The following is a 25,440-nucleotide window of genomic DNA, read 5'->3' as shown; positions in this document are numbered from 1 at the left end:
GCTTGGGGCTGGGCATTACATCATATATGCCTGTAGACCTCTTGACCATGGCACTGCAGATAAAGCCTTCTAAATATTTCATTGAGGAGCTCATATTTCTCCAGAACTGGAGGTCAGGTCTTTAGAAAGCACTGGCATTCACGCTGCCACATCTCAACCCGAGTCTCATTCTCCTTGGATAGGGAAAGATTCTGCCTCAGTGAAAATGCTGAAGAAGGATCATTCTCCTGTGGTTGTTGGAAAGATCAATATGAGAGTAAAGAAGCAGTAAAACAGGAAAGGAAGCTGAATTCAGAAGCAAAGAGGAGGAAATGTATCTAGAGAATGACAGAATGGAAATTAGCAGATGAAGGGGTAGAGGTAGAGGGCAAAGCCAGGGACTGCAGATGAAAATGAGACTGTATGGCTAAATCTGGCACATTTACACGATGGACATAAGTGCTCATGTTAATTAATGTGCATTGCCTCTTTTAAAACAATAATACTAAAATGTGAGGTAGAGTAAGGCATGTAGGATTCAAGGATTAAATGTGGTTCAAAGAAACAAGAGTATCACACAGTCACAGCTGCTAAATTTCACTCAGAGCCCGAGTTAGATTAACTCTGGAAACTATTTTAATCAAAAAAGGAAGAAAAGACAAATTGCATACTTTAATTTCACCTCGCTTTCCTAAACCCGAAAGAACAAGAGAGGACAGATTGGTGCGTGACTGAGACATTTTTGGTAGAAAGGATTAAATGGCCGTATGCTACCCAAACGGTTTCCTCCCTTGTAAGAAGATTGATATCGCCCCCTACAGTCCACCAAGAGTACTACAGTTTAATTGTAATTTTTTTTTTTTTTGTGTAGCTGGAGGGATAAGCTGTTGGTGAATGAGTGTTCATATAACCTTTGGAATCATAATAATGTAAAAAATTGTATAGAATAAATATTTAAGAAATCAGACGACCCAAGTTAGCTACCGTCTATTAAATTCTAATATATATATATAGTGCTGTGAAAATGTCTTCTTTTGTGTTTTTCATACTAAATTGTTTTAGATCTTCAAACGAGATATAACATAAAACAAAGGCAACCGGAGTAAACACAAAATAAATGTTTCAAATATATATATATATATATATATATATATATATATATATATATATATATATATATATAAAATTATTTTTATTGAAGAAAAAAAAACAAAGTTATCCAACATCCATATCACCCATGTGAAAAATGAACTGCCCCCTTAAATTTAATAGCTGGTTGAGCCATCTTTAGCTGCACAACTACAACCAAATGCTTTTGATAACTGGAGATCAGTCTTTCACAACGCTGTGGTGGAATTTTGGCCCATCTTTCCGGAACTGCTTTAGTTCAGCCACATTGGAGGATTTACGAGCGCAAACTGCCCATATAAGGTCCTGTTACAGCATCTCAATCGGGTTCAAGTCAGGACTTTGACTTGGCCACTAACAAACTTTAATTTAGCTTCTTTTGAGCCATTCAGAGGTGGACTTACGCTTATGCTTTGGATCATTGTCTTGCTGCATAACCAGTTGCGCTTGAGTTTCAACTCACGGACTGATGACCGGATGTTCTCCTTTAGGATTTGTTTGAGCAGAATTCATGTTTCCCTCAATTACTGCAAGTCGCTCTGGCCCTGAAGCAGCAAAGCATCCTCACACCATGCTTGAACGTAGGTATGATGTTCTTTTTGTTGAATTCTGTGTTTGATTTACACCAGATTTAACAGGACCCTTGTCTTCCAAACAGTCCCAGTTTTGACTCATCAGTCCACAGAATATTCTCCTTAAAGGTCTGAGGATCATCAAGGGTTGTTTTGGCATATTTCAGACAAGCCTTAATGTTCTTCTGGGTTAGCAGTGGTTTTCACCCACCACACTTCCATTAATTTTTCCAGCTGATCCCCATTATGAATTAAGTTTGATAGATTTGGGGATTTATTAACTAAGGGAAAATATGTAAAAACTGTATTTTGTGTTTACTCAGATTGTCTTTGTTTTATGTTATATTTTGTTTTAATTTTGTAAACAATTTGGTATGTGATATACTCAAAAACAGAATAAATCATGATGGGGCAAATAATTTTCACAGCACTGTATATTGCTTATACAACAGTTCAATGAACAAGTACATTTAAAAAATTTGAATAACCGAGAACGGTCATAAAAACGCATTTGTGTATGGAACTACTTTATTACGCCATGGATCAGAATCTGCCGTTCCTGGTTCAGAACAAATGTGTCCAATCCTTCATTAGTAATTCAAAATGTTCACTTCAGAAATAGTATCACAGCAAGTTATTGTATAAACAAGGATAGACGGCTGGATGGGTGAGAGAGAGAGAGAGAGAGAGAGAGAGAGAGAGATATGGAGCGTGTGCAATCACCTACTTTGGCGCATCATTTGTTTTGAACCAGCAACAGCATATTCTGATCCATCGCGTAATAAAGTAGTTCCATGCACAAATGCGTTTTTATGGCCGTACTCGGTCATTTTTTAAAAAATGTACTTGTTCATTGAACTGTTGTATATAAGCAACGGCCTGAGGCCAAATCACAGCAGTGCTGCTGTAGGGCCATATCGCACTCTTGCTCGAGTGAAATTGCTTAAATATCCTACATATGCAGTAATATAATAAAAGTAAAATACTGCTTTATGCATTTTGTTTTTAAATGGCCTTCGGCACAACCTTCCTTATGTCTCCAGTACATTGTGTTTTATGGTTTAATACACTGTGATGTATAATACCTATTTTGCCAACACAAATGTGAGTCTAATGCAGAAGACTTCTAATGTTTTTGCTAAAAACCGTAAAAATAATAGTTTTTAAAAGGAATGCTTCGGGTTCAATACAAGTTAAACTCAATCGATTGCATTTGTGGCATAAAGTGGATTACCACACAAATTAATTTCGAATTATACTACATATATATCCATTTTACTATAAATGTTCCTCCCTGACCTGTAAGTGGTGATATTCATGAAGAATGTGAATCACCAAAAATAAAAGAACTCTTTTATGGTGGGCAGAGAGTGGACATTCAAAGAAAAAAAACAGACCTAAATATTGATCCGTTTTTCACTCACAAGTATCATATCAATTCTAAAGACATGGATTTTACCACTGAAGTTGTATGGATTACTTTTATGCTACCTTTATGTACTTTTTGTAGCTTTAAAATTCTGGCCACCATTCACCTGCACTGAATGGACCAACAGAGCTGAAATATTCTTGTAATAATCTTAAATTGTGTTCAGCAGAAGAAAGATTATACATATCTGTAATGGACTGAGGGTGAGTAAATTATGTGAGCATTTACATTTTTGGGTGAACTATTCTTTTAATACATGCCATTCTCTCCACTTTTTCTAAATGTATAGGTCAATATAATCCATTTACACCTGTTTTGTGTTACTTATCTGCCATCTAGTGGAGGAACAGAGTAACACCATCATACAAAGAAGGTTGGGAAGCTGATGATCTTTTTACTTTCAACAAGCCAAACTAGAACTTGTGCGGAGATCTTGGGAAGCCAGTTTATATATTTGATATGCCAATATTATAGCAGTACAAAATATTTATATAATATTTTGAAAAAGAAAAAAACAGAAAAAAAGAAGCAAAGCAGATTGTACACATATTTAATATTTTATTAAAAAAGAAGTTTACAGTTTACTGTACACAGCTATTTAAGAGATTATAATCCTATAGATAAAGAGCATTTGTCCTTTGTAACAGGCATGCCCACTTCACAATGCAAAAAGAAAAGAAATAAATGGCAAAAAAAATAAGAGAGAAAGATTAATGGATAAGGAAAGAAAAGGGGCAAATTACCATAATACCTGGGATTTTCAAAAAATGTAAAAACAAAAAAAGTGTGTATTTTTCTTTTCTTTTTATCAGCGTATCACACACTAGGTACTAAATACAGATACTACTTAAAATAAAAAAATCCATGCTGTGTGCCCACATTAGCCCCATGTCTGTGCACCCTTTTGAAGCGCAGGTATAAGGGACTAAGGGAGTGGACAGCCAGGACTGAACTAGACTCGACTCTACCCCAGACGCATGCAAAGTGCACTGGAGAGCTCTTGTCAACACAAATGCAAGAGGAAACATGATGCCATTGGCCGAGAGGGCCAGCAGGGAGAGCCCCTGAGGCCATGGAAGGCAGATCTCTATTCTTCCTTTCTCTCAGGCAAACAAACAGCTTTATACCTTGACAATAATAACTGCTATCCCCTGAATGTGTATGTGAGTGTTTGTGTGTGCACATGTGTAAGCATTGGGGGCTTAAGGGTGCAAAAAACAAAGGACAAACTGTAATTATGTATTCCACCCCACCCACTAAACTAAAAACAGAAAAACTCCCTCCCAAGAGCACACTCCAATCCCAAACACCTGTGCAGATACCCTCAACTTACTGCACGTTACCTGCTCCAAATGGGTACCCTCATTGTATTGACATGGGGAGAAAGGAATCCAAAAATTAGTAAAAGGAAAAATACATTCACAACAATTTCAATATAATTTCTAATTAAACTTGTAAATGGAAGCACACTTATACATTTGTTTATTTGAGATTCTCAGATTCTTTAGTAATTTTACTCTTTGACATGACAGATAAAAACAAAGAAAAAAATATTTTAACTAAGTTTCCACATTTTGTCTCTCGCGTTACACTTTGTTAAAGTTCAGGGGGCAAAAATAAAACTGAAATGAAAGAGAAAAGCGGAGTTTGTCATCTCGTCTGGCCCACACATAGGGTGTGTTGCTATACATTCCAAAATGTTTACCATAGCAACCAAACCACAGCTGAGAAACATTTTGTGTCTCAGACATAAGGGAAAGCTGTGTTGCATGTAAAACAAGCCGTTTCTACACGTCATGCTGCCACATTTATAAAATATATCTCTCCCTCAGACTGTGAGACACAGGTGCATTTAACCTTACGACTATTTCCAACATCTCTCACACAAATACCCCTCTTCCTTAGAAAATCTAAAACCCCATCAACAGTGTCAGACTTGAGAGAGAGGAAAATATTTTAAACTGAGATTTTCTCCATTGCACTATTCGGCCAATTCTTGACTCGGGCTAAAACTCATACTTGCCCATAAAGCATTGATTTAATTAGAAAATACAGGAAACAGGAAAGAACGCAAAAAACAAACAAAAAAAGCCACTCCGCAGGATAAATATAGGCAGCTCAGGAATAACCACATAAGCCAAATTTTGAACAGAAAAACCTTCCCTCTTCTGCATGGCATACATCAAATGGACTTTGACCCTGTTTTATTCAAATTGGACAATGAATGAATTTGCAAGGTCACTCTGTTGTCAGAATGAGAGAATTAGTGAGAATACTGAAACACACACACAAACCAAATCTGGTTCTTAATGTTTCATACCAACATGCCACGGATGATATCTGCAGGTGCTTTATGAAATTCAAAGCTCTTTAAACAGAAGATATCTGCCCTGTTATCACATCATCTCAGCAAAAAATCCACCCCCATGGTAGTAAATGTTACTCACTCCTCCCCAAAAAACACATATTGTTGCTTGTGTGTCCTAATCGATCAAGGCAGATCTAACCAAATCTAATCCATTGGATAAAATCTGTCTTCAGACAAGCAGGATTACATAACCTAAATCCATATGAACATCTACTTTGATTTCACCACCCAGAAAACTAACTAGATCTACATGAGGTCAAACAACAGCTATCATAGTTATGCACAAGCAATAGGAAAGATGATGAACTCTACAAATGTTCAGAAAAAAATCATTTCTCTTTAACATTTCTTCTAGGCTAGACCAACAAAGTCCTGCACAACTCCACTTATGCATCATACCACAATGTACAAAAAGATATTTGTAAATAAGAGTTCAAAAGAGAGAGGTGCAAGACAGGGAGGGACAAAAATAGAAAAAGACAAAAGACTTTCATACAATATTATTACAAAATAAAAGTGGGAGAAGCCAGGTTGGGCAACAGACAACACTGTTCCTCTGGTTTCTTTAGGAAAATCTTTAGAAAATTAAGATTTGCACTCCATTCTTGGTCATTTTGTGATCACCGTGGAAGTTCAGATGGCATAGAGTCATAGAATCCAGCCACGTTTTGAAGTGTAGGACTTCCACAAGGGACAACTGCCAAAAAGTTTTGAGCAAGTGGAGAAGTTGTGAGCTTCTGTTGAATCTCTGTGCACTAGCCTCTACATCTACATCCTCTTAAAAAGACGCCAAAGTCACGATTTTGGAATTTAAAGGGAGTTTAACAGATATTGTCTGCAGTAAACACACTGGAGCACTACCGTTAGCTTGACTGGTTAGCAGAAATTGTGCAGCGTTCCGTAAAATCCTGATGATCATTTCAACAAACAGCATGGAAACATCTGCATTTCCCTCCCAAGGTGAGACCCAAATAAAAATATTAAATGGGAAAAGGGGTCATAAAATGGATCCTGAATCTGCCATTCCTCTTTTGGCGCTTGCATCTTAATAAAAAAAAAAAGAAAGAAAAAAACATTTTAAAGAGAAAACAATAAAGAATAAACAAACAGGACAACCAGGGAAGCAACGATAATTCAAAATGACTTGTGCGGGAATGATAAAAAATAAATAAATCAATCAAATCATTGAGGAGGGAGGAAATGAGAAGTATGTCTGGCAAAATACGTCCAATTGCATCCTGAAGACAAGCTGAAGACTGTCCTTGCAATAGGTCTAAGCTGAGGGGACTCATATTAGAGTGAAACCAGACCCCTCGGTTGTCTCTGGTACGTTAGTAACATCACAAGGGGAAAATGGGCACCCCCACATAAATAACAGCCTCGGCATCAGTAGGCCCGTTTAGTCCATCAGTCTGCGTCGGAAAAAGGTGGATTAGGGAGGTGATGACATGCATTCCAGCTATGCAGCTACCAATGTGGAATCAAGCGAGAAACACTACAAGCCTTTCTTTTGGTGGGGTGATGGAGAGAGCGAGTGAGAGGGTGAAAGAGAGAAAAAAAACAACCACCAAGAAGTAGAGATAGCACACCTAAAGAGGGTGCCTTATTCATCGTCAATGCTAGATATCCATAAAAATCCTGGTTTAGTAATAATAACGATAAAAAAAAAATCACCTTGTTTAAATATGAATCTTTTATAGTCTGCTTCGCATGGTTAGGAAATCATATAGTCTCTGTGGTAAAGGGGAGGAACTGTCGCCCTTAACTACAACTCCATGTCCTGAGCTTCATCCTCTGAAAAGTCAGACATGGAGCTTTCTGAAGAGGAGTCACCTGCTCCTTCCTCCTGCTCTTTCAGAGCCTCCTCTGTTGCATATTTCTGGATGTATTCTGGATAGAAAGACAGAGAGAGGCAGGAAAATGGAGTCAGACACAGGAAGTGCATACTTCTATGTTACAAAAAAACTTCTGTATAACAGAAATATTGTATCACTTACCTAGGCTATGTTCAGAATGGAATACTAACATATTGCTTACTTAATTCTAAGTACTTAATAGTATAGTATAATATAATATACAGTACTGCTGCTCCCTATATGCATATTACGCAGTCTGCGTAGGCCACCAACTCCCTAGGGGGGCACCAGAAACTCCACCGGCTGCCTTTGCTCGCATATTATACGCTATTCAACGACCCGGTAGCAGTCGCGGAACACCCCGAAATGGCAGATTATGTTTTGACATCAAAAGCAGAGAAAATCTCACAACGCTTGTGCGATTTGTACAAGTTGTCAGAACGCTGGTAAAAGTGTTTAAAAGGAATGCGAAATAAGGGAAATGGGAAAATAGCTATGCTTGCCCATCGTTTTTTGCTTAAACGGGTTATGACCTTACCCTGATAAAGAAAAAGTGTTTAAAGTGGTTACATGACCTTACAGTTTGTCGACTTAATAAGCATAATCTGTGTGAGATCATATATGTAAACATGCTCACATTTCATTGTTGTCAAATGACCTCGTTATATTTGTTATGTGACCTCATTAAATGCATGTTAAAATTCAGCGGTGGTATCTAGTTATATCATAAATAAAAACGTTTTTTTTTTTTTTTTAATAGTTATATCGTGAATAAAAAAAGTTTTTAATCAAATTTGTGTTAAACGTGTTTTGTTTTTTTTCTCCCAATTTGGCATGCCCAATTCCCAATAGGCTTTTAAGTCCTTGTGGTTGTGTAGTGATTTGCCTCAATCCGGGTGGCGGAGGATGAATCCCAGCTGCCTCCGCGTCTGAGAAAGTCAACCCACACATTTTATCATGTGGCTTGTTGAGCACATTGCCATGGAAACATAGCACGCGTGGAAGATTCACACCACCCACCGCGGCATCCACGCTCAACTCACCACGCGCCCCACTGAGAACGAACCACATTTTAGAGACCACGAGGAGGTTACACCATGTGACTCTACCCTCCCTAGCAACCGGGCCAATTTGGTTACTTAGGAGACCTGGATGGAGTCACTCAGCACGCCCTCTGATTCAAACTAGCAAACTCCAAGGGTGGTAACCAGCGTCTTTTACCACCGAGCCATCCAGGCCCCCTTTAAACATGTCTCATCTTTTGGAAGTCCAATCAAATAATGTGTCATGAAAGAGATGTAAAAAATAATCACTGCTGATAATCCTTTCTTTTAATTCATCACGCTGTAAATAAAAAGGTCAAGCCAAGTCCATAATATCATGGGATAAAGGTCATATGACAACAATGTTTGAAATGTTTAGCAATGCATTCCATGCTCACACAGTGTGCTCTGGTTGTATCTTGCACATTTTGACAAATGTAATACTGTAGGTCATTCGGGTATTTCACGAATGCATAAAACATAAAATCTACTGTAGATAATGCATACAACAAATATAGTACGAGTGGTATACTGTTCCAAACATAGCCATAGACTCAAACGCACACTTTTCGGAGCAGAAGGCATCTCTGTGTGATGATCTGAAACATGGTGACAGTTAAAACCAAAAGGCCGGATGGAGGTTAAAGCAGAAGAACAGGGAGTCAATCGACAGTCTTCGAGTCACCTTTGATTTTCTGTTTGTAGTCCTCTGGCCGGTGCAGGTACATGGCTGCTGCATCCCCGTTCAGAGGGTCGATGGGGTTCGGGTAGGCCAGCAACTGTGGCAAAAATGACTCAAAGATATTGGTGAGATCTATGAGGAAAGAGAAAGGGAGCAGAGGCTTTAATACAGGGCCAGAGGTCTTGTGTTCCAAGCCCAACACACAGCACAAAATGGAGGATTTTGGTAAGTGACATGATTATGGCCTAATCTCCCTTTCAGTGTGGGGGCTCTAGCAATAGAGCGCTCTCTCTCTCTCTCTCTCTCTCTCTCTCTCTCTCTCTCATAGGCAGTACTGTATGATCTAGCCGTCACATTTCTGTACAAACACACAAACTGGACAATGGCACAAAGCAGCTGAGTACATCTATACCAAGTTAGGGATAATGTACAGTCAGCCACAAATGGCCATTATTGCAAAATAAACACAGACTGTGTGATCAGGGCCCTGCTACTTTTACATGTCTGTTTACCAGATAAATAAATGGACATTAAATATAATTTTTATATATTTTAGAGTTGAAATTGTTGTATTACACAAGAAGAAATAAACCGCAATGATCTGAGAGAAATATAATCTAGTGCAACTATGTAGGAAATCGGTTGTGTGGGACAATGGTCAAACAAACAGTTTATTAAACATATTTGACCACCGCATGCTGAATCAGGTCAATGGTATTTATAAAAGTACATCATCAGAGAAAGGAACTGAGAGGCAGAGTGTGACATCTGCACAAAACACACAGTGGAGGCATGAATGGATGGATGATTGCTGGCAGACTGGGACTGTTTAAGTGTGACTGTCAGGTGAGCTGATGCTGTTTTCTGACCTTGCAGGTATTAGCTCATTCAGAGCAGGTAAGAGGATTACAGTGCACCACTATCCTAGCGACCAGAGATTTTATTGTACTCCTCATGCAACATCAATGCAAGCTTCCTGCAGGCCTGCACTAACATAAAGGTAGATGCATGCATAGTGACTACGTACCATATAGAGCGGTCCATGTCTGGTTAATCACATCTAAACAAACGGTTCCTGACCTGGAAATAAGAGTGTTTGCATTAGACACATATCTAGAAGTGAACCTTTAAAATCTAGAGCTGTATAGGTGCTGTAGGAAACTTCAAGCATTTTGCTAACTTCAACCACATGCAAACCAGAGCAGGCAAAATGATTCAAAGGCAGAGAGCAATTCTGATTGGCTAGTGTTCTGATTGACCATAAAAGTGCAAGCCACTCCCCTCTTTTTTTTCCCAAAGAGACAGATGTGCCTTGACAGCACTTGTACATCACCCAGAAGTCTATTTGATATGTGTGCTTTTACATCTGGTAGACGTATTTCTTAGATTGTTTGCTCATCCGAAATCAACCTTGAGATGTTTCCTCTCGGATGTCAAAAGTAAAAATCAGCAGATTTCTTGACATGTTTATTATTGAGTGTTTGTAAATCTGCTCTTTTTAGGATGTTTATTAGATGTTAATTAGGATGCTATGCTTTACGGATAAAATGCTCTTAAACAGACATCTCGAAGACATACGTGTGCTATCTGGGTGATTTTTTCAGGTGATATCTGTCAGGTAAAGGGACATTTTAAGTGTGCTGTTCCAGAAAAAGAATAATAATAATAATAATTAATATACAGGACCTTTAATAATCAACCAGGCAGCTCTACTTTTTACCCATTATTTTGCACAGAACACAATATGCCACTTAGTGATATTCCATGTTCAATACAAGTTAAGCTCAGTTGACAGCATTTGTGGCATCATGTTGATAACCACAAAAAATGGATTTAGTCTTGTCCCTTCTTTTCTTTATAAAAAGCTAAATCTGTGTTGTAGCAAGGCACTTACAATGTAACTGAATGGGGGCCAATTTTTGAACATTAAAATACTCACTTTTTCAAATTTATAGCAACAAGACAAACAATATGCACATTAACATAATTTAAGTGTGATAAAATCACTTACTAACCTATTCTGTGTTACTTTATAGCCAATTTTACAACTCAATTGCCATGATGTTGTAATTTCAACAAACTGACGATTTAAACAACTTAACAGCTCAAATAATACATGAGTTAATAGAAGAATTAATGCAATTGCTTTCAAAACATTACAAGTTTTTATATGCTTTTAAACCCTCCATAAATTGTCCCCTTACACTTCCCTTGAAAGTGCCTCACTATAAAAAACGTTATTTTATTTATTTATTTTTTTAAGAAAAAGAGGGATGAGTCTAAATTAATTTGTGAAATCAACATTATGCCACAAATGCTGTCAACTGAGTGTAACTTCTATTGAACCCGAAATATTCCTTCAACAAATATGAGATAATTATTAGATGTTATGACAAGGAAGGGTACAGGTCTATTCACATCGAGTGCAAATTCGGTGTGTGAAAAGACAACAAAAGAAAACAACACAACGCATTTGGACCAAAAAGTCTCCTTGCGACGAAGCATAACTTTTACAGTAGACTACTATTATAATCATTACACTGTAATGTAATGTGAAACTGCAAGTGAAAATGAAATGTGTATTGATAGAAAAATTGTATTATGCATTAAAGCACTTTTGCTCAGATATGCAAACTTTTCTCAGAGACTGGAAATAAATTATGTCTTGCTCAGTGTGAATAGACCTTAAAAATAAGATTTTTGTTTTTGTACTCAAAACCCCTCTAAAGAGACACTAATATAAATAAACCACAATCCTGGAACTTTTTATCCTATTTAATTAAAATGTGACTTACGCTTCATCGATGTTTGGATGAAAAATCTTATTCATAAATCCTGCAGAGAGGAAAGATGTGAGTGAGATCACGGACAGAAATAATAGCATTTGATTTCACAACACTGGCTGTGCTCAACTTTTTCTCCATCACATCCAGTCGCCTTACAGCGACTATTCAGCATGACATCACATCAAAATATGTATTTATTCCATCTTACACATCTAAAGTGTGACTGTTTGAATGTGCTCTGCCCATCATTGAATGACAACACCAATTAGTGTGGCTTCAGTAAAGCACTCTTTGCCCTTTGAGATCCACATGTAGTAACACATTACCTATAGATGGCGATTTGAAGGGATATTTGTCTGGAAGATCTACTCGCACCTTCCAGACGCCTCCTTCATACGGTGCTGAAAGAGACAAATGACCGTTGAAGATATAACCCACATCTACTAAAATGTAATAAAGGCTTTGAAAAGACTAGCATTAATACCTAAATACATCTCTAAATGACTAAGCGCAAAGGTCTTTGTATTCAAAAGTGACAGTGTGTGGGTGTAGCAGTAACACTTAATAAGCTAATTATGAATTGCACATTTAAAAGGTACACACTCGTGGGTGTGTATAAATGTGTATAGGGGAAGTTTTGCTGTTGCAGTTGACATGGTCTCATCGGGGCATAGTGCAATGTGTGCTCACTCCAAGAATAGTCTCTGCAATTTGACCCTGTTTGACCAGCAGCTCTAACTAGGAAAGGTGAAGCATAGCTCTAGAGGTTGCGGTTAAGACCTGTTTCTACCAGTTAAAATGAAAAGCAAAGGAAGGCCCTTAAAGATTATATAATATGACAACTAAAAAGGAACAAGAACTGTGAAAATATCCCACCAACTGATTGTTTAACAATAAACAATGATGGCATGTCCAAAAGGAGTATTTGCATGAGGAGTGTTTAAATTTGCAAAAGTGTCATCATTGTTTCATGCGATAGCTAGGTAAAGAAATCTGTCTAGGTGAAATCTGACAATGCGCCGACTGGGAGAATCTCGCGAAACCTGTAACGAACACGTGTGTGTCATATTTCCCCACAAAATCAAAAGAAAAAAAATTGGAAATTATATTATTTTCCTCAAAGAAAATGAATCCTTTTTTAAAGATCATTTAAAAAAAGACATGTCACAAACAAGCACATTTCACCCTGAATTCTTCTTGCATTATCCAAAAAATCCTTATCATTACTGAAAAGTGAAATATATATATATATATATATATATATATATATACAGTGAGGAAAATAAGTATTTGAACACCCTGCTATTTTGCAAGTTCTCCCACTTGGAAATCATGGAGGGGTCTGAAATTGTCATCGTAGGTGCATGTCCACTGTGAGAGACATAATCTAAAAAAAAATCCAGAAATCAAAATGTATGATTTTTTAACTATTTATTTGTATGATACAGCTGCAAATAAGTATTTGAACACCTGAGAAAATCAATGTTAATATTTGGTACAGTAGCCTTTGTTTGCAATTACAGAGGTCAAACGTTTCCTGTAGTTTTTCACCAGGTTTGCACACACTGCAGGAGGGATTTTGGCCCACTCCTCCACACAGATCTTCTCTAGATCAGTCAGGTTTCTGGGCTGTCGCTGAGAAACACGGAGTTTGAGCTCCCTCCAAAGATTCTCTATTGGGTTTAGGTCTGGAGACTGGCTAGGCCACGCCAGAACCTTGGTATGCTTCTTACAGAGCCACTCCTTGGTTATCCTGGCTGTGTGCTTGGGTCATTGTCATGTTGGAAGACCCAGCCTCGACCCATCTTCAATGCTCTAACTGAGGGAAGGAGGTTGTTCCCCAAAATCTCGCAATACATGGCCCGGTCATCCTCTCCTTAATACAGTGCAGTCAGCCCTGTCCCATGTGCAGAAAAACACCCCCAAAGCATGATGCTACCACCCCCATGCTTCACAGTAGGGATGGTGTTCTTGGGATGGTACTCATCATTCTTCTTCCTCCAAACACGGTTAGTGGAATTATGACCAAAAAGTTCTATTTTGGTCTCATCTGACCACATGACTTTCTCCCATGACTCCTCTGGATCATCCAAATGGTCATTGGCAAACTTAAGACGGGCCTTGACATGTGCTGGATTAAGCAGGGGAACCTTCCGCGCCATGCATGATTTCAAACCGTGACGTCTTAGTGTATTACCAACAGTAACCTTGGAAACGGTGGTCCCAGCTCTTTTCAGGTCATTGACCAGCTCGTCCCATGTAGTTCTGGGCTGATTTCTCACCTTTCTTAGGATCATTGAGACCCCACGAGGTGAGATCTTGCATGGAGCCCCAGTCTGAGGGAGATTGGCAGTCATGTTTAGCTTCTTCCATTTTCTAATGATTGCTCCAACAGTGGACCTTTTTTCACCAAGCTGCTTGGCAATTTCCCCGTAGCCCTTTCCAGCCTTGTGGAGGTGTACAATTTTGTCTCTAGTGTTTTTGGACAGCTCTTTGGTCTTGGCCATGTTAGTAGTTGGATTCTTACTGATTGTATGGGGTGGACAGGTGTCTTTATGCAGCTAACGACCTCAAACAGGTGCATCTAATTTAGGATAATAAATGGAGTGGAGGTGGACATTTTAAAGGCAGACTAACAGGTCTTTGAGGGTCAGAATTCTAGCTGATAGACAGGTGTTCAAATACTTATTTGCAGCTGTATCATACAAATAAATAGTTAAAAAATCATACATTGTGATTTCTGGATTTTTTTTTTGATTATGTCTCTCACAGTGGACATGCACCTACGATGACAATTTCAGACCCCTCCATGATTTCCAAGTGGGAGAACATGCAAAATAGCAGGGTGTTCAAATACTTATTTTCCTCACTGTATATATATATATTATATATACATACAAACACACACCAATCAGCCACAACATTAAAACCACCTGCCTAATATTGTGTAGGTCCCCTCGTGCCACCAAAACAGCGCCAACCCGCATCTCAGAATAACATTCTGAGATGATAATCTTCTCACCACAATTGTACAGAGTGGTTATATGAGTTACCATAGATTTTGTCAGTTCGAACCAGTCTGGCCATTCTCTGTTGACTTCTCTCATCAACAAGGCTTTTCCGTCCACAGAACTGCAGCTCACTGGATGTTTTTTGTTATTGGCACCATTCTGAGTAAATTCTAGAGACCGTTGTGTGCAAAAATCCCAGGAGATCAGCAGTTACAGAAATAATCAAACCAGTCCATTTTGCACCAACAATCATCCATGCGATTATCTAATCAGCCAATCTTGTGGCAGCAGGGCATAAAATGTGATCTCGGTGATTTTGACTGTGGCATGATAGTTGGTACCAGATGAGCTGGTTTGATATTTCTGTATCTGCTGATCTCCTGGGATTTTTGCACACAACAATGCAGGTCGGCGCAGTTTTGGTGGCACGAGGGGGACCTACACAATATTAGGCAGGTGGTTTTAATGTTGTGGCTGATCGGTGTATATATAATTTAAATTATGTATCCATCATAGCAGTATTTGTTGTAATCCCTTTAATTTATGATTATTTGATAATAGAATATCATTATAATACAGTAATATTTTAACAAATACTGTAGTACAGTAATGAGAATCATCATTGAGAATAATGCAAATTGCAGAAAAACTAAAAAGTAACGCACTTGGATGCTTTACAATCATTTTCAATAATGTAACAATGGAAACAAATCTTAATTGGTCCTAAAAGCAGATTTAATTTCCTTGATGCTTAACTCTGATTCAATCTATTCTGATTTATTTAAGATGTTTTTGAGAAATGGGACCTCGACATTTTCACGAGATATTCACCCAACTGCTTGAAGCTATTGTAACAAATAATAAATAAAAAAAAAAAACTTACTTCCTTGTGGTCCATAAAACTTCACTACAAATTCGTTGAGTCCACTTAGGATTGTGACTTCATGTTTACTCTCAATGCTATACAGAGGGTGTTAAGGCAAACTCAGGAATTTTGATAGAAACTAAACCAATTAACAATGCAAAAACAAGCAATAAATCCACAATTCTCTTTAGACAAAGCATCATAAAAAGGGCAAAGGGGAAAAGTTGAATGAATTTAAATCTGTGCCAAATGAGATTGAACGATGAACTTAAAGTAATAAATAACCTCAAGTTATGAAGGGCAGGAAAAGTTATTTACCCAGTGTGTCGCAATACACAACTAGCCAGGACTCACTGAAACAGGGTTTCATCCTACAAAAGGAACAGATCAATGTGTTGGAACCGTGATGTGTCCTGTGGATTGGTGAGACTTTAACCAGTTGAGTGCTAGTCTCAAGGGTGTCTGTATCAAATCACGATTTGTCGCACTTCAGGGAAATGGGGCTGTCAATTTCATGTGGTGGTCTGCCATGGAAGCTGCTCTCTTTATCAGATTTTTGCTTGTTCTGGCTTTTCGACACCAGAATCTCAAGTTACAAGAACTTAATGACTGTATTCATGCAGAAATTTCTCTCAAACAAAATCTGACACTGAGTCATTGAATTCTATATCACAAAAAGCTATTGAAAAATCACTTTCTGTATTCTCTTGGAACCAAAAAATATTTTAAACATGAATATTTAAAAACTGAGGAAAAAACTTCCTCAGACCAGGTGTTATATGAGACTAGGAGTTCACACTTCCAAAAAAGGAAGAAATCAATTTAATCTTAAAAAAATAAACATTTACATATATCAGTTTTCAAAGAAATAGACATTTCAAACTATGTAGAAATATTCATATTTAATAATGAAGTTAAAATGTAACAAAATACTAAATCTAAAATACTAAATACTAATTATGATCTAAAAATAAATGATTTTTTAGACCATTTATTAATCCTGGTTCATGCTTGTTCACAAATATAGTATTGTTTTAGTAATTAATATTAATCGAAAATAATTATTGCTGTATAAGTATTGTTCACTGTTATTTCATGTTAAATAAAAAATTTAAAATGCAACATAAAATGTAAAATTTAATTCAAAGTTCATTGTTTGCTCTCACTTAACTGTCCGATAACATTTTTAACCTGGAAATTGTTTAAAAAAAATTTTAAGTTGCATCTAAAAATGATTAGTATCACTTTACAATAAGGTTGAATTCATTAACATGAGTAAACTACAATAGTTAAAAAAAAGAAAAAAAAATCAGCATTTACTAATTTTGGTTAATCTAATGCATTTACAAATGATTTCAAATATAACCTTACTGTAAAGTGTTACCACATGATTAATATTTCATTGTTACATTTAACTACATTTTAAACATTATCAAATTTATTCTATTTAAGTCTATTTATTCATCAATTTAAAGTGATTTACTTTTTATTAATAATTCATAAATTTTATACTGATTACATATTTTGTTAAAGGAATGTTCCAGGTTCAAAACAAGTTAAGCTTAATCGACAGCAATTGTGGCATAATATTGATTACCACAAACATTATTTTTAACTTGCTCCTCCTGGACTTGCCCCTCAATCAATATTATGCCACAAATGCTGTCAATTAAGCTTAACTTGTATTGAACCCGGAACATTCCTTTAAGTGGCACTTCACTGTAATATTTGAGAGACCTGAAAGAATGATTGTGTTAGCTGCATCTGGTTTTTAGTCTGTTCTTCAGTTACCTCTCTATGCAGCTGTGGTTACGGAGGGGTTAAGCATCAAGGGTTTATTTTTGTCATTGAAGCATCTGCAGAGGCAGGAAGAATAGTGGAAGCACCCAGGAAGAGCGTGTTTCTGCACAATGCTTTAATGGTTTTACACTTACTGATTCAAATCTGAACAAGGTAACACCTTCGCTGAAGTTACCCAACACAGAGACAGACGGCATAAACAAACACGATCCTCAAGATCAGACTGATGACTTGTGCGTAATAACCTCAATTTTTCAAAGGCTTGTTTCTTTAACACATGAGATAAGATTCCAATTAGGAATGCTGCAGTCTGGTAGCCTGTACAGGTTGCTCTCGACTAGACTTGGAAGATAAAAGAGAATTGTGAGAGTGAATCCCCAGCAACCTGTTAAAGAATCTGTGCCCAGAGCTGATATCATGAGACCTCCAGTAGTGAAGCACCACACTGTGCCATCTAGCTGGGCTCAATGACAATTGGTACTTCTCTTGGCCTGTATTTTGAGGCTGTTTTGGACAGACACAAAAGCAATCGCTCATGCATATACAGGCACACACACACATGAACACATGTACAAACACCTGAAAAGCATTCTACAGGGTTTTTTTCTCTATTCCTCATGTCTTTGAGGCACTTTTATCATCTGGCCTCATGTTTCCTCCCATCACAAGGACTGCACAGGAAAAGAGGGATTCATTCTTTCAATATAGGAGGAAAAGAACAGGTCATATTCTGCTCCACCTTCATATCATTTCCTCCACCCTTTGATCAAAGGATCTTAAGTCATCTGTTAACCTCTCTTAATTTGTACACAAGGATAATACGTCCTCCATCATTCTTTGTCTGCTGCACATTTCTCCAAGGTAATGGTGACACAGATTTAAAATAGATCATAATTAACTGTTCATAAATCCAGTACATATTAAAGGAATAGTTCTTTTATCTAACCACCCTCATGCTGCTCCAAGCCCATGTGATTTTGTTTCTTCCATGGAACACAAAAGGAGATATTTATTAGAATGTCCAAGCTACTCGTTTGCATACTTCAAAGCCCAAATGTACCATAAATATGGTCAATGTAATTTGTCCAAGTCTACTGCAGCCATACAACAGCTTTGTGTGAGGAACAGGCCAAAATTGAAGTCAGTATTTACTGAAAATATTGCCCTCTACCATGATTCTTAAATCTCATTTACACATCCATAAATTCAAACTCGGTGCATCGCACAAGGTTTGTCGCCAATGAAGCTAACCGATTGCGACTTTCCATATTTTCATTCCAAGACAACTTGCATGAAGCATGAACATTCTGTCTGACTGTCAATGTTTGGAAAACAAGAGGGTGAGTGAATGTTCATATCTGGTGAATTTATTTACCAAACACACAGGCAAGTAAAATGCTGACAAACTTCTGAAGGCACCTCTGATGCCGTTCAATACACACAACCTTTAACAGAGCGAAATGTTGCTAATCAAGCGTATACCTCAAGCCCAAGGCTCAAACCAGCCACTGACAAAACACTCCAAATGTGTTCACTTCTCACAAGAAAAGTGGACACCAGAAAGTGGCTTATTGTAAAAAAAGAAAAGTGGGTTATTGCGATAAAACAGTGTTCCAGTTTACATGCACTGTATAAGTGGCATACTCTTCACTCCCATACATATGCAGCTTTCTCCAGTCCACGGCAATGTAATTTTCCCACAATGCTTGTGTAAATAACAAACATGGGATCCGAGGAACACTTTGCTAATTTAATCTCCATTGTGCCGCTTTATTTTCAGATATTCCAGAGTTGTTGGGGTGTTTGTTTCCTTAAATTTGTATCGCAACCTACAGCTGAACTGCACTGCAATAGTGGGGATTCCCTCTTATGTAAAACTATGGATTTCCCAAATGTATGATCATATTTATGAGAGAGGGACAGTCAATATTTTACAAATGTTGCTTGTCTGAATAAACAGGAATCTTAATTTTTACGCCTGGAATGGAGAAACTATTTTAACATCACAATACCCCTGCATTTTGTAGTGCTCAATCAAGCTGTTATTAAATGCAAGATTGTGTCTAATGTAAATGCCCCTTAAGAAATTTTTGGAGAAGAATGAAAACAGGGGGCAGACATCTATTGCCAAGGGACAACAGCGAAGCAGCATGTTCTTCCTTCAGACTGTTTCATTCATCAGAGACAAATACGAAGAGCAGGTATTCTTGTTCCGCTGACAAATTATGCTAAAAGCTGGCCTTGGGGTGCAGGCAAAATATTTACCCACTACCAACAGGGTGGAAAACACAGTCTGCTTGTTAGCTCCACATTATTTACAGATAATTAAAGACAATACATCACTGGCTTTTCACAGACCTGTTCTCTTTCTGAGTGTCTATATAAGAGTGTTGTGGTCTAAACTATTCAAGTTGATGCCAAGGGCTTTGGACATTATGTCTAGAACGTTTGTAATCTGTAACCCACTTAGACACACCTCAGTCCACCTACAGTGTCAAAAACCTGGTGGAGCTCATGGCAAACATATATAAAACAGTTTGGACAGGCTCAAGTCCTCCTACAATACAAATAAGCAAAACAAGAACTTGTAATTACAATTTTTTTAAACTTCATATTAAGTGTAAAAAAAGCGCAAAACAGTGAACACTTTTGTTTTAGCAGGCTTGGATTTCGCAAGTATTTTCATTGAAGAATTCTAAGCCTTGAACCATGCCAAGCAGCTGCATGACAAATAACAACATTACAACATTTGAAACAACATAAAACAACAACATACTATATTTAACCATCATAAGGCAAGTATGTGGCTAACTAGCCACAGTCACACTAAGCTTAATAAAATTATTTCGGACACCGCAATAGCCAAGATTTTGTCACTCTGTAGTAGGGCTGGGCAATATGGCCAAAATATTATCACAATATTTTTTTCATAACGTTCGATCACGATATTTATTACAATATACATTTCATACCATTAATGGGTAAGAAAATACAATCCACATGTTTGTTAGACCTCAAGAATTAATTAAACATAACTTCCAGATGGTAAGCTGGTTATAAAGTATATTTGGATAAATAAAGTATGTGACCTCTTTTCGATTACATTTCAGCAATTTCATCATCTTCAGCAGATGTTTGACTGGACTGAAAGACTTTCTTGTGACGGTCCACACATTGCTGAATTACCAACCACCAATAAACATCACAAGAAGTAGAAACACTTTCTTGCCTGTGATAGCACTATGGATCATGTGGAACTATAAAAAAAAAAAACAGCAATGGTGTTGATGTCGGAGTTGCTGTTGTGTTCAGTCGATAGCTGTATATTGTCCTCTAGACATAGAACATTGGCTAAATATCGGAAATTAATCAATTTTTAGCGATATTGAACATTAATTTTTTCAGATAAATTTCTATAGCATTTTATCACTCAACCCTACCCTGGAGGGCTTATGTTTTTAATAGGGCTGTCAATCGATTACAATTTTTAAATCTTTTTTTAATTATATGGTGTCCCAATTAATTAATCGTGATTAATCGCATATACAAATTTGCTGAGAAAGCCCCTCGTATAACAATAAATCAATATATAATGATGAAATAACTATAGATAGTTATCTTTAAAGATATATATATATATATGTATAAAATAAAAAATATTCAGATAATTAAAATGCATTACATTCTTGTAGCAGAAGAGTTAATCATTGATAAGGCAATACAAAAAAGCGGCTTTAGAATACAATGTATTGTTTACACAAGTCAATCATTGGCATACAGTTCACAGCAATCCATTTCACAAGTGAATTTGTCAATCAGTTGGAGATTTATTATGAGGGCTTGTTTAAGGACCCCTCAATTTACACCTGCGTCAGACATGCTTGTGTAGCGTCTCGGGTGCTTTGCGTCATAAACATAAAATGTTTAGGTCTCTGTGCCAAGTTAAATATAGTTTAATACTCAATCTTTAAACGCATCTTGAGATCCCTTAATTCGCATTTGTGCTCCTTCAAGTGTTTTGAACGCAAGAACTTATGCATGTTTGTGTTGTTCTGCCAACTGAAGTGTTGTTTTCTTCAATGTATAAACTGTGCGTTGCCCATACAGATGAAATTTCACTTACTGCCCTCTAGAGTAAACACAAGGTGGTACTACAAGCTTGCATTTCTCAGGAATCATACTAATTATGGTCCGGGAGCATCGCAATTAATTGGGTAAATTTCTTTTAAGCCTTATTTTTTGTCAAATGAATTGCACCGAATTAACATGTTAAATCGACAGGCCTAGTTTTTCATAATAATAAATCACAAATAACAAATTGTTATATATAAAATGTTAAAATATACCATCTACTCACTTTCCTGCAACTATAAATACATGATCTTCTATTAGCCACACGTATTCTAGTCCTCCGAATTCACAGGTGTGACTTTGAAATTTAGCATGCAGCAGAATGCAAAATTTCTTCTCTTTCTGTTCTCCTGCATTCGTATGTGTTTGAATGGAAGTGAATGGAATGTGAAGTGTAGTTGACCATGGCTTAATGCTAGTTAAACTAAGCTAGCTACCTAGCAAGCCTCCACTAGCCAGCAAAAATCGAACATGTCTGCTTTTCGCAATACCTGTTTCCATGGTATCTGCAACTTCTCTCATTGGTGAATCCTAAGCGTAGTGTAGTACTAATCGGTCTAATTCTAAAATTATTCTAACTAAGGGCTTCTACAGAACCACATACCATCACTTAAATTCAAAGCTCATGGTAGAATTGTTTTAAAAGGTTTATATTATACATTTATTGCAAAAATCACAAATTATCCATAAAGTTAGAAAAAGGCCCTTTTGTGAAAGATGGCAAGAATTTCTATCGCTTGCTGTCATTCACTCACAGACACACACACAGCATTTTGCTCAAGTTGGACAGATGAAAGACAGGAAGTGTGGTAGTTTAGTCTGCTCAACACACTAAGAGGAAGTACACCAGTTCAATGCCGGAGAGACAGAGAAGAGGCACCTTTCATTTTAAGTTATGAAAGTTTCCATTCAACCAGTTATCGAATATGGGCCACAATTTGCATCTGGTTAAAGAGGGTAAAAAAGGCTGACGTAAAATCTGACATGAAGCCATTTATGGCCAAGTATCCCTAAAACAACTTCCTATCCCAGTGTAACCTCACACCCTTGCCCAGCTGCCTGGCTCAATGAATCGCTGTGTACTCTGCTCTATTCTGGAATACAGTAATGCTATGTGTGCAGACTCCCTCTAATGTCCCAGTGGAGCCACATGGCTGAGAATTCTAGAATTGTTCTAGAACCAGGAGTTCTAGATAGGTAGACCTATGCATTCCAACAGTGGATTACCGTGACCTCACAAGCGTAACAACTGCCACAGCAAACGGATATCCCTGTAACACAGCAACGTTTTCAAGAATGGACACTAGTCAGGAAAGTTACCCCATCACACACAAATGCACAGATAAATATGCCATTAAGGCTCTAATTTATTCTCTAATTAATTGGCACTCATTTGGTCAGCAGGCTGGGGACAGGGCTAATGGTGTGTGTGTGTGTGTGTGTGTGTGTGTGTGTGTGTGTGTGTGTGTGTGTGTGTGTGTGTGTGAGAGAGAAAGCAGATGAGTGAGGTAGGAGGGGAGGGGGATCACGTTCTACCAGTCACCTTCAGTAAAGCACAACTCAAAGCCTTAAGGGCTAAGAGTGTTTACCTGCAAGATTAGCAATCTTGTCCGCACCATGCCTCATAGTGTCAAGTTAATAATGGAGACACCCAGGGCCCGCCCTGGAAGCACATCAAGAAATTATTACTACTGGGTCTCACCATTAACATTGAGTTACATTAGAGACACACAAAACTCAAGTTAGTTCTGCAAAAACTGGACAGGAATCATTTCAGTCGGAATAACACGACATTTTAAAAAGACAAATTATAGTTTTTCTTCCTTTAATCCAACTTAAATCAGCCCTTTAAAGTGCATGTAAATGCACTCAATGGGAGCATGTCTTTACTAAACAGGCTTGTGAATCTAAAACTTAGCATGGAAATAACTAAATACATATGTATATGACCTCTACATTAGCTAGTTGTTCTGTTACCATGAACTGGTGGAAGTGCTGATGGCACTCATGCCAGTGTGTCCAGCTGACCTAATGGCTTATGTGGAAAAAAACATACACTGACCTCTAAATAAGGGAAGTTTTTGTAAAATAGCACTCAAGTGACGTGTGTGCCTTTTTAAAGAGTCAAGTTTAGTAGTTAAAGCAGCTTCAAAGCCTGAACTGGAGACAGATTCTACACAATAATGCTTGCAGTTGGCAATACTGGAGTACAAAAAGCTAGATGCAGTAAGATTATGTTTGCTCATGCTAACAGGATAAGCTTTGAGAGCTTTGAGTCCTTTGGCTCCAATAGGACATAGGTTATTTATTTCAAAACATGTGTGTGATTTGTGTGAGGGATAAATGAACACATACATCTAGTCACCTATGTACTAAAGAGAACGGGATGAGAATGAATGAGTTGCGCACTAAACAGAGTTGGAAGTAACACAATTGATTTGATCATTGATCAGTGCTTATTCCGCAAACACATTTTATCCAAAATAATAAACAACTACATCAATGGTGCATCAGTGATTTTGCAGGTGGCTTACATCTTCATAAAAGTATAAATCTGTTGCAACCTTAAGGACAGGAAATGACATCATGGAGCCTGACATGGCTCACATTTTCTGCAGTTAAAACAGTTTCAGATGTGCAAGACTCCAGCATTACTCTCTTACATTAACCAACATCATGGGACCCCAAAAAACCTTTGCTTTTAATCTAATAGTGGCAGCTGACTTCATTACCCTTCTGATTAATTTGATGTAGGCTGATTTTTCACTGCAGGGGAAATGACTGGTTCTCTAAAAATATTTCCTAAAAGCCATTTTCCTATTCAAGACAACCACACAAAAACTGATCACACACATCTTCCAAACACATTTTAAACATAATGAAAATTATAAATGAAAAAAGTTGGTAATTTGATACTGCCACGCTAAGGAATGCCACAAACCCAGTTAGCATATCAAAATTCACATACGGCACACCGTCAGGGTTGAGCGGACCACGATTTGCCAGGACGAGAAACCGAAGTAGTATTCTAATATACTGTAGTGCTAAATCTAAATCTGTTTTGATTTAAGCTACGCTGTATGAAAGCAGCTAACTTCCACTCCGATGTCACAGGTTTCTTATTTCAAAAGGAATGTTGCAATCTGAAGTAGTCTGTTAATTTAGGATGAAAACTATTATCCCAGATGTCTCAACGAAGTCAGTGAATACTGATGGATCAAATTAGACAAGGAAAGAAAAGCCTCAAAACATTTTACATATCAATGTCTGTCTGAACACACAGTTCAAAGGCATTGAAATACAAATGATATGTCCTCTCGTTTATAAAACTGCAAACTGTGCAATCCCACGTTTGACCCAAGAATGATTTGTGTGCATGTGTTGTGTAATTTAAACAAAGGCATTACATTTTTTGTGTACAGTTCAATTACATTTCCACAAAGAGCAGAAAATTCAGCAAGAAAAGAAAGTATTCTAAGAGATCATTCTGAATGAAAATGCTGTCATCAATTACCTCTTTATTGGGTAACCTATTCCTTTAATATTAGCATTTTTTATTTAGAGTATATCTAAAGTTTGCTGTCAAAATTGCATGCACTAATGGGGAAAGTTATGCTTGCAAATGCAAGTTTGAAGTGTGTTAGAAGTTCCAAGTAAACTCTAGAGACTATTGTGCTTAAAACAATACAAGGAGATCAGCACTTACAGAAATATTCAAACCAGCCCATCTGGCACCAACAATCACGTCACGGTTGAAATCACTGAGATCACATTTTCCCCCTATTCTGAT

At 37.4% G+C, this 25,440-nt stretch overlaps 1 protein-coding gene across 1 annotated transcript in view; it reads right to left on the bottom strand.

Annotated features, from left to right (window-relative positions):
- Positions 1–3,652: 3,652 nt before the first annotated feature.
- The window catches only part of LOC127638810 (ubiquitin-conjugating enzyme E2 H), a 37,351-nt gene continuing 15,563 nt past the window's right edge, over positions 3,653–25,440 (bottom strand). Inside the window, exons 2-7 of the mRNA XM_052120555.1 lie at positions 15,738–15,814; positions 12,170–12,244; positions 11,853–11,892; positions 10,085–10,137; positions 9,061–9,189; positions 3,653–7,366 (exon numbers count right to left, since the gene is read on the bottom strand). Of these exons, the coding sequence (XP_051976515.1) occupies positions 7,242–7,366; positions 9,061–9,189; positions 10,085–10,137; positions 11,853–11,892; positions 12,170–12,244; positions 15,738–15,814 (499 nt within the window). The 3' untranslated portion in view covers positions 3,653–7,241. The remainder of the gene's footprint in view (positions 7,367–9,060; positions 9,190–10,084; positions 10,138–11,852; positions 11,893–12,169; positions 12,245–15,737; positions 15,815–25,440) is intronic.

The sequence above is a fragment of the Xyrauchen texanus genome, chromosome 47 (genome assembly GCF_025860055.1).
Source record: "Xyrauchen texanus isolate HMW12.3.18 chromosome 47, RBS_HiC_50CHRs, whole genome shotgun sequence".
In the NCBI taxonomy this organism is placed as follows: Eukaryota; Metazoa; Chordata; class Actinopteri; order Cypriniformes; family Catostomidae; genus Xyrauchen; species Xyrauchen texanus.
Note: the sequence above shows the minus strand (reverse complement) of the source record. Positions and strands in the feature narration are given on the sequence as shown.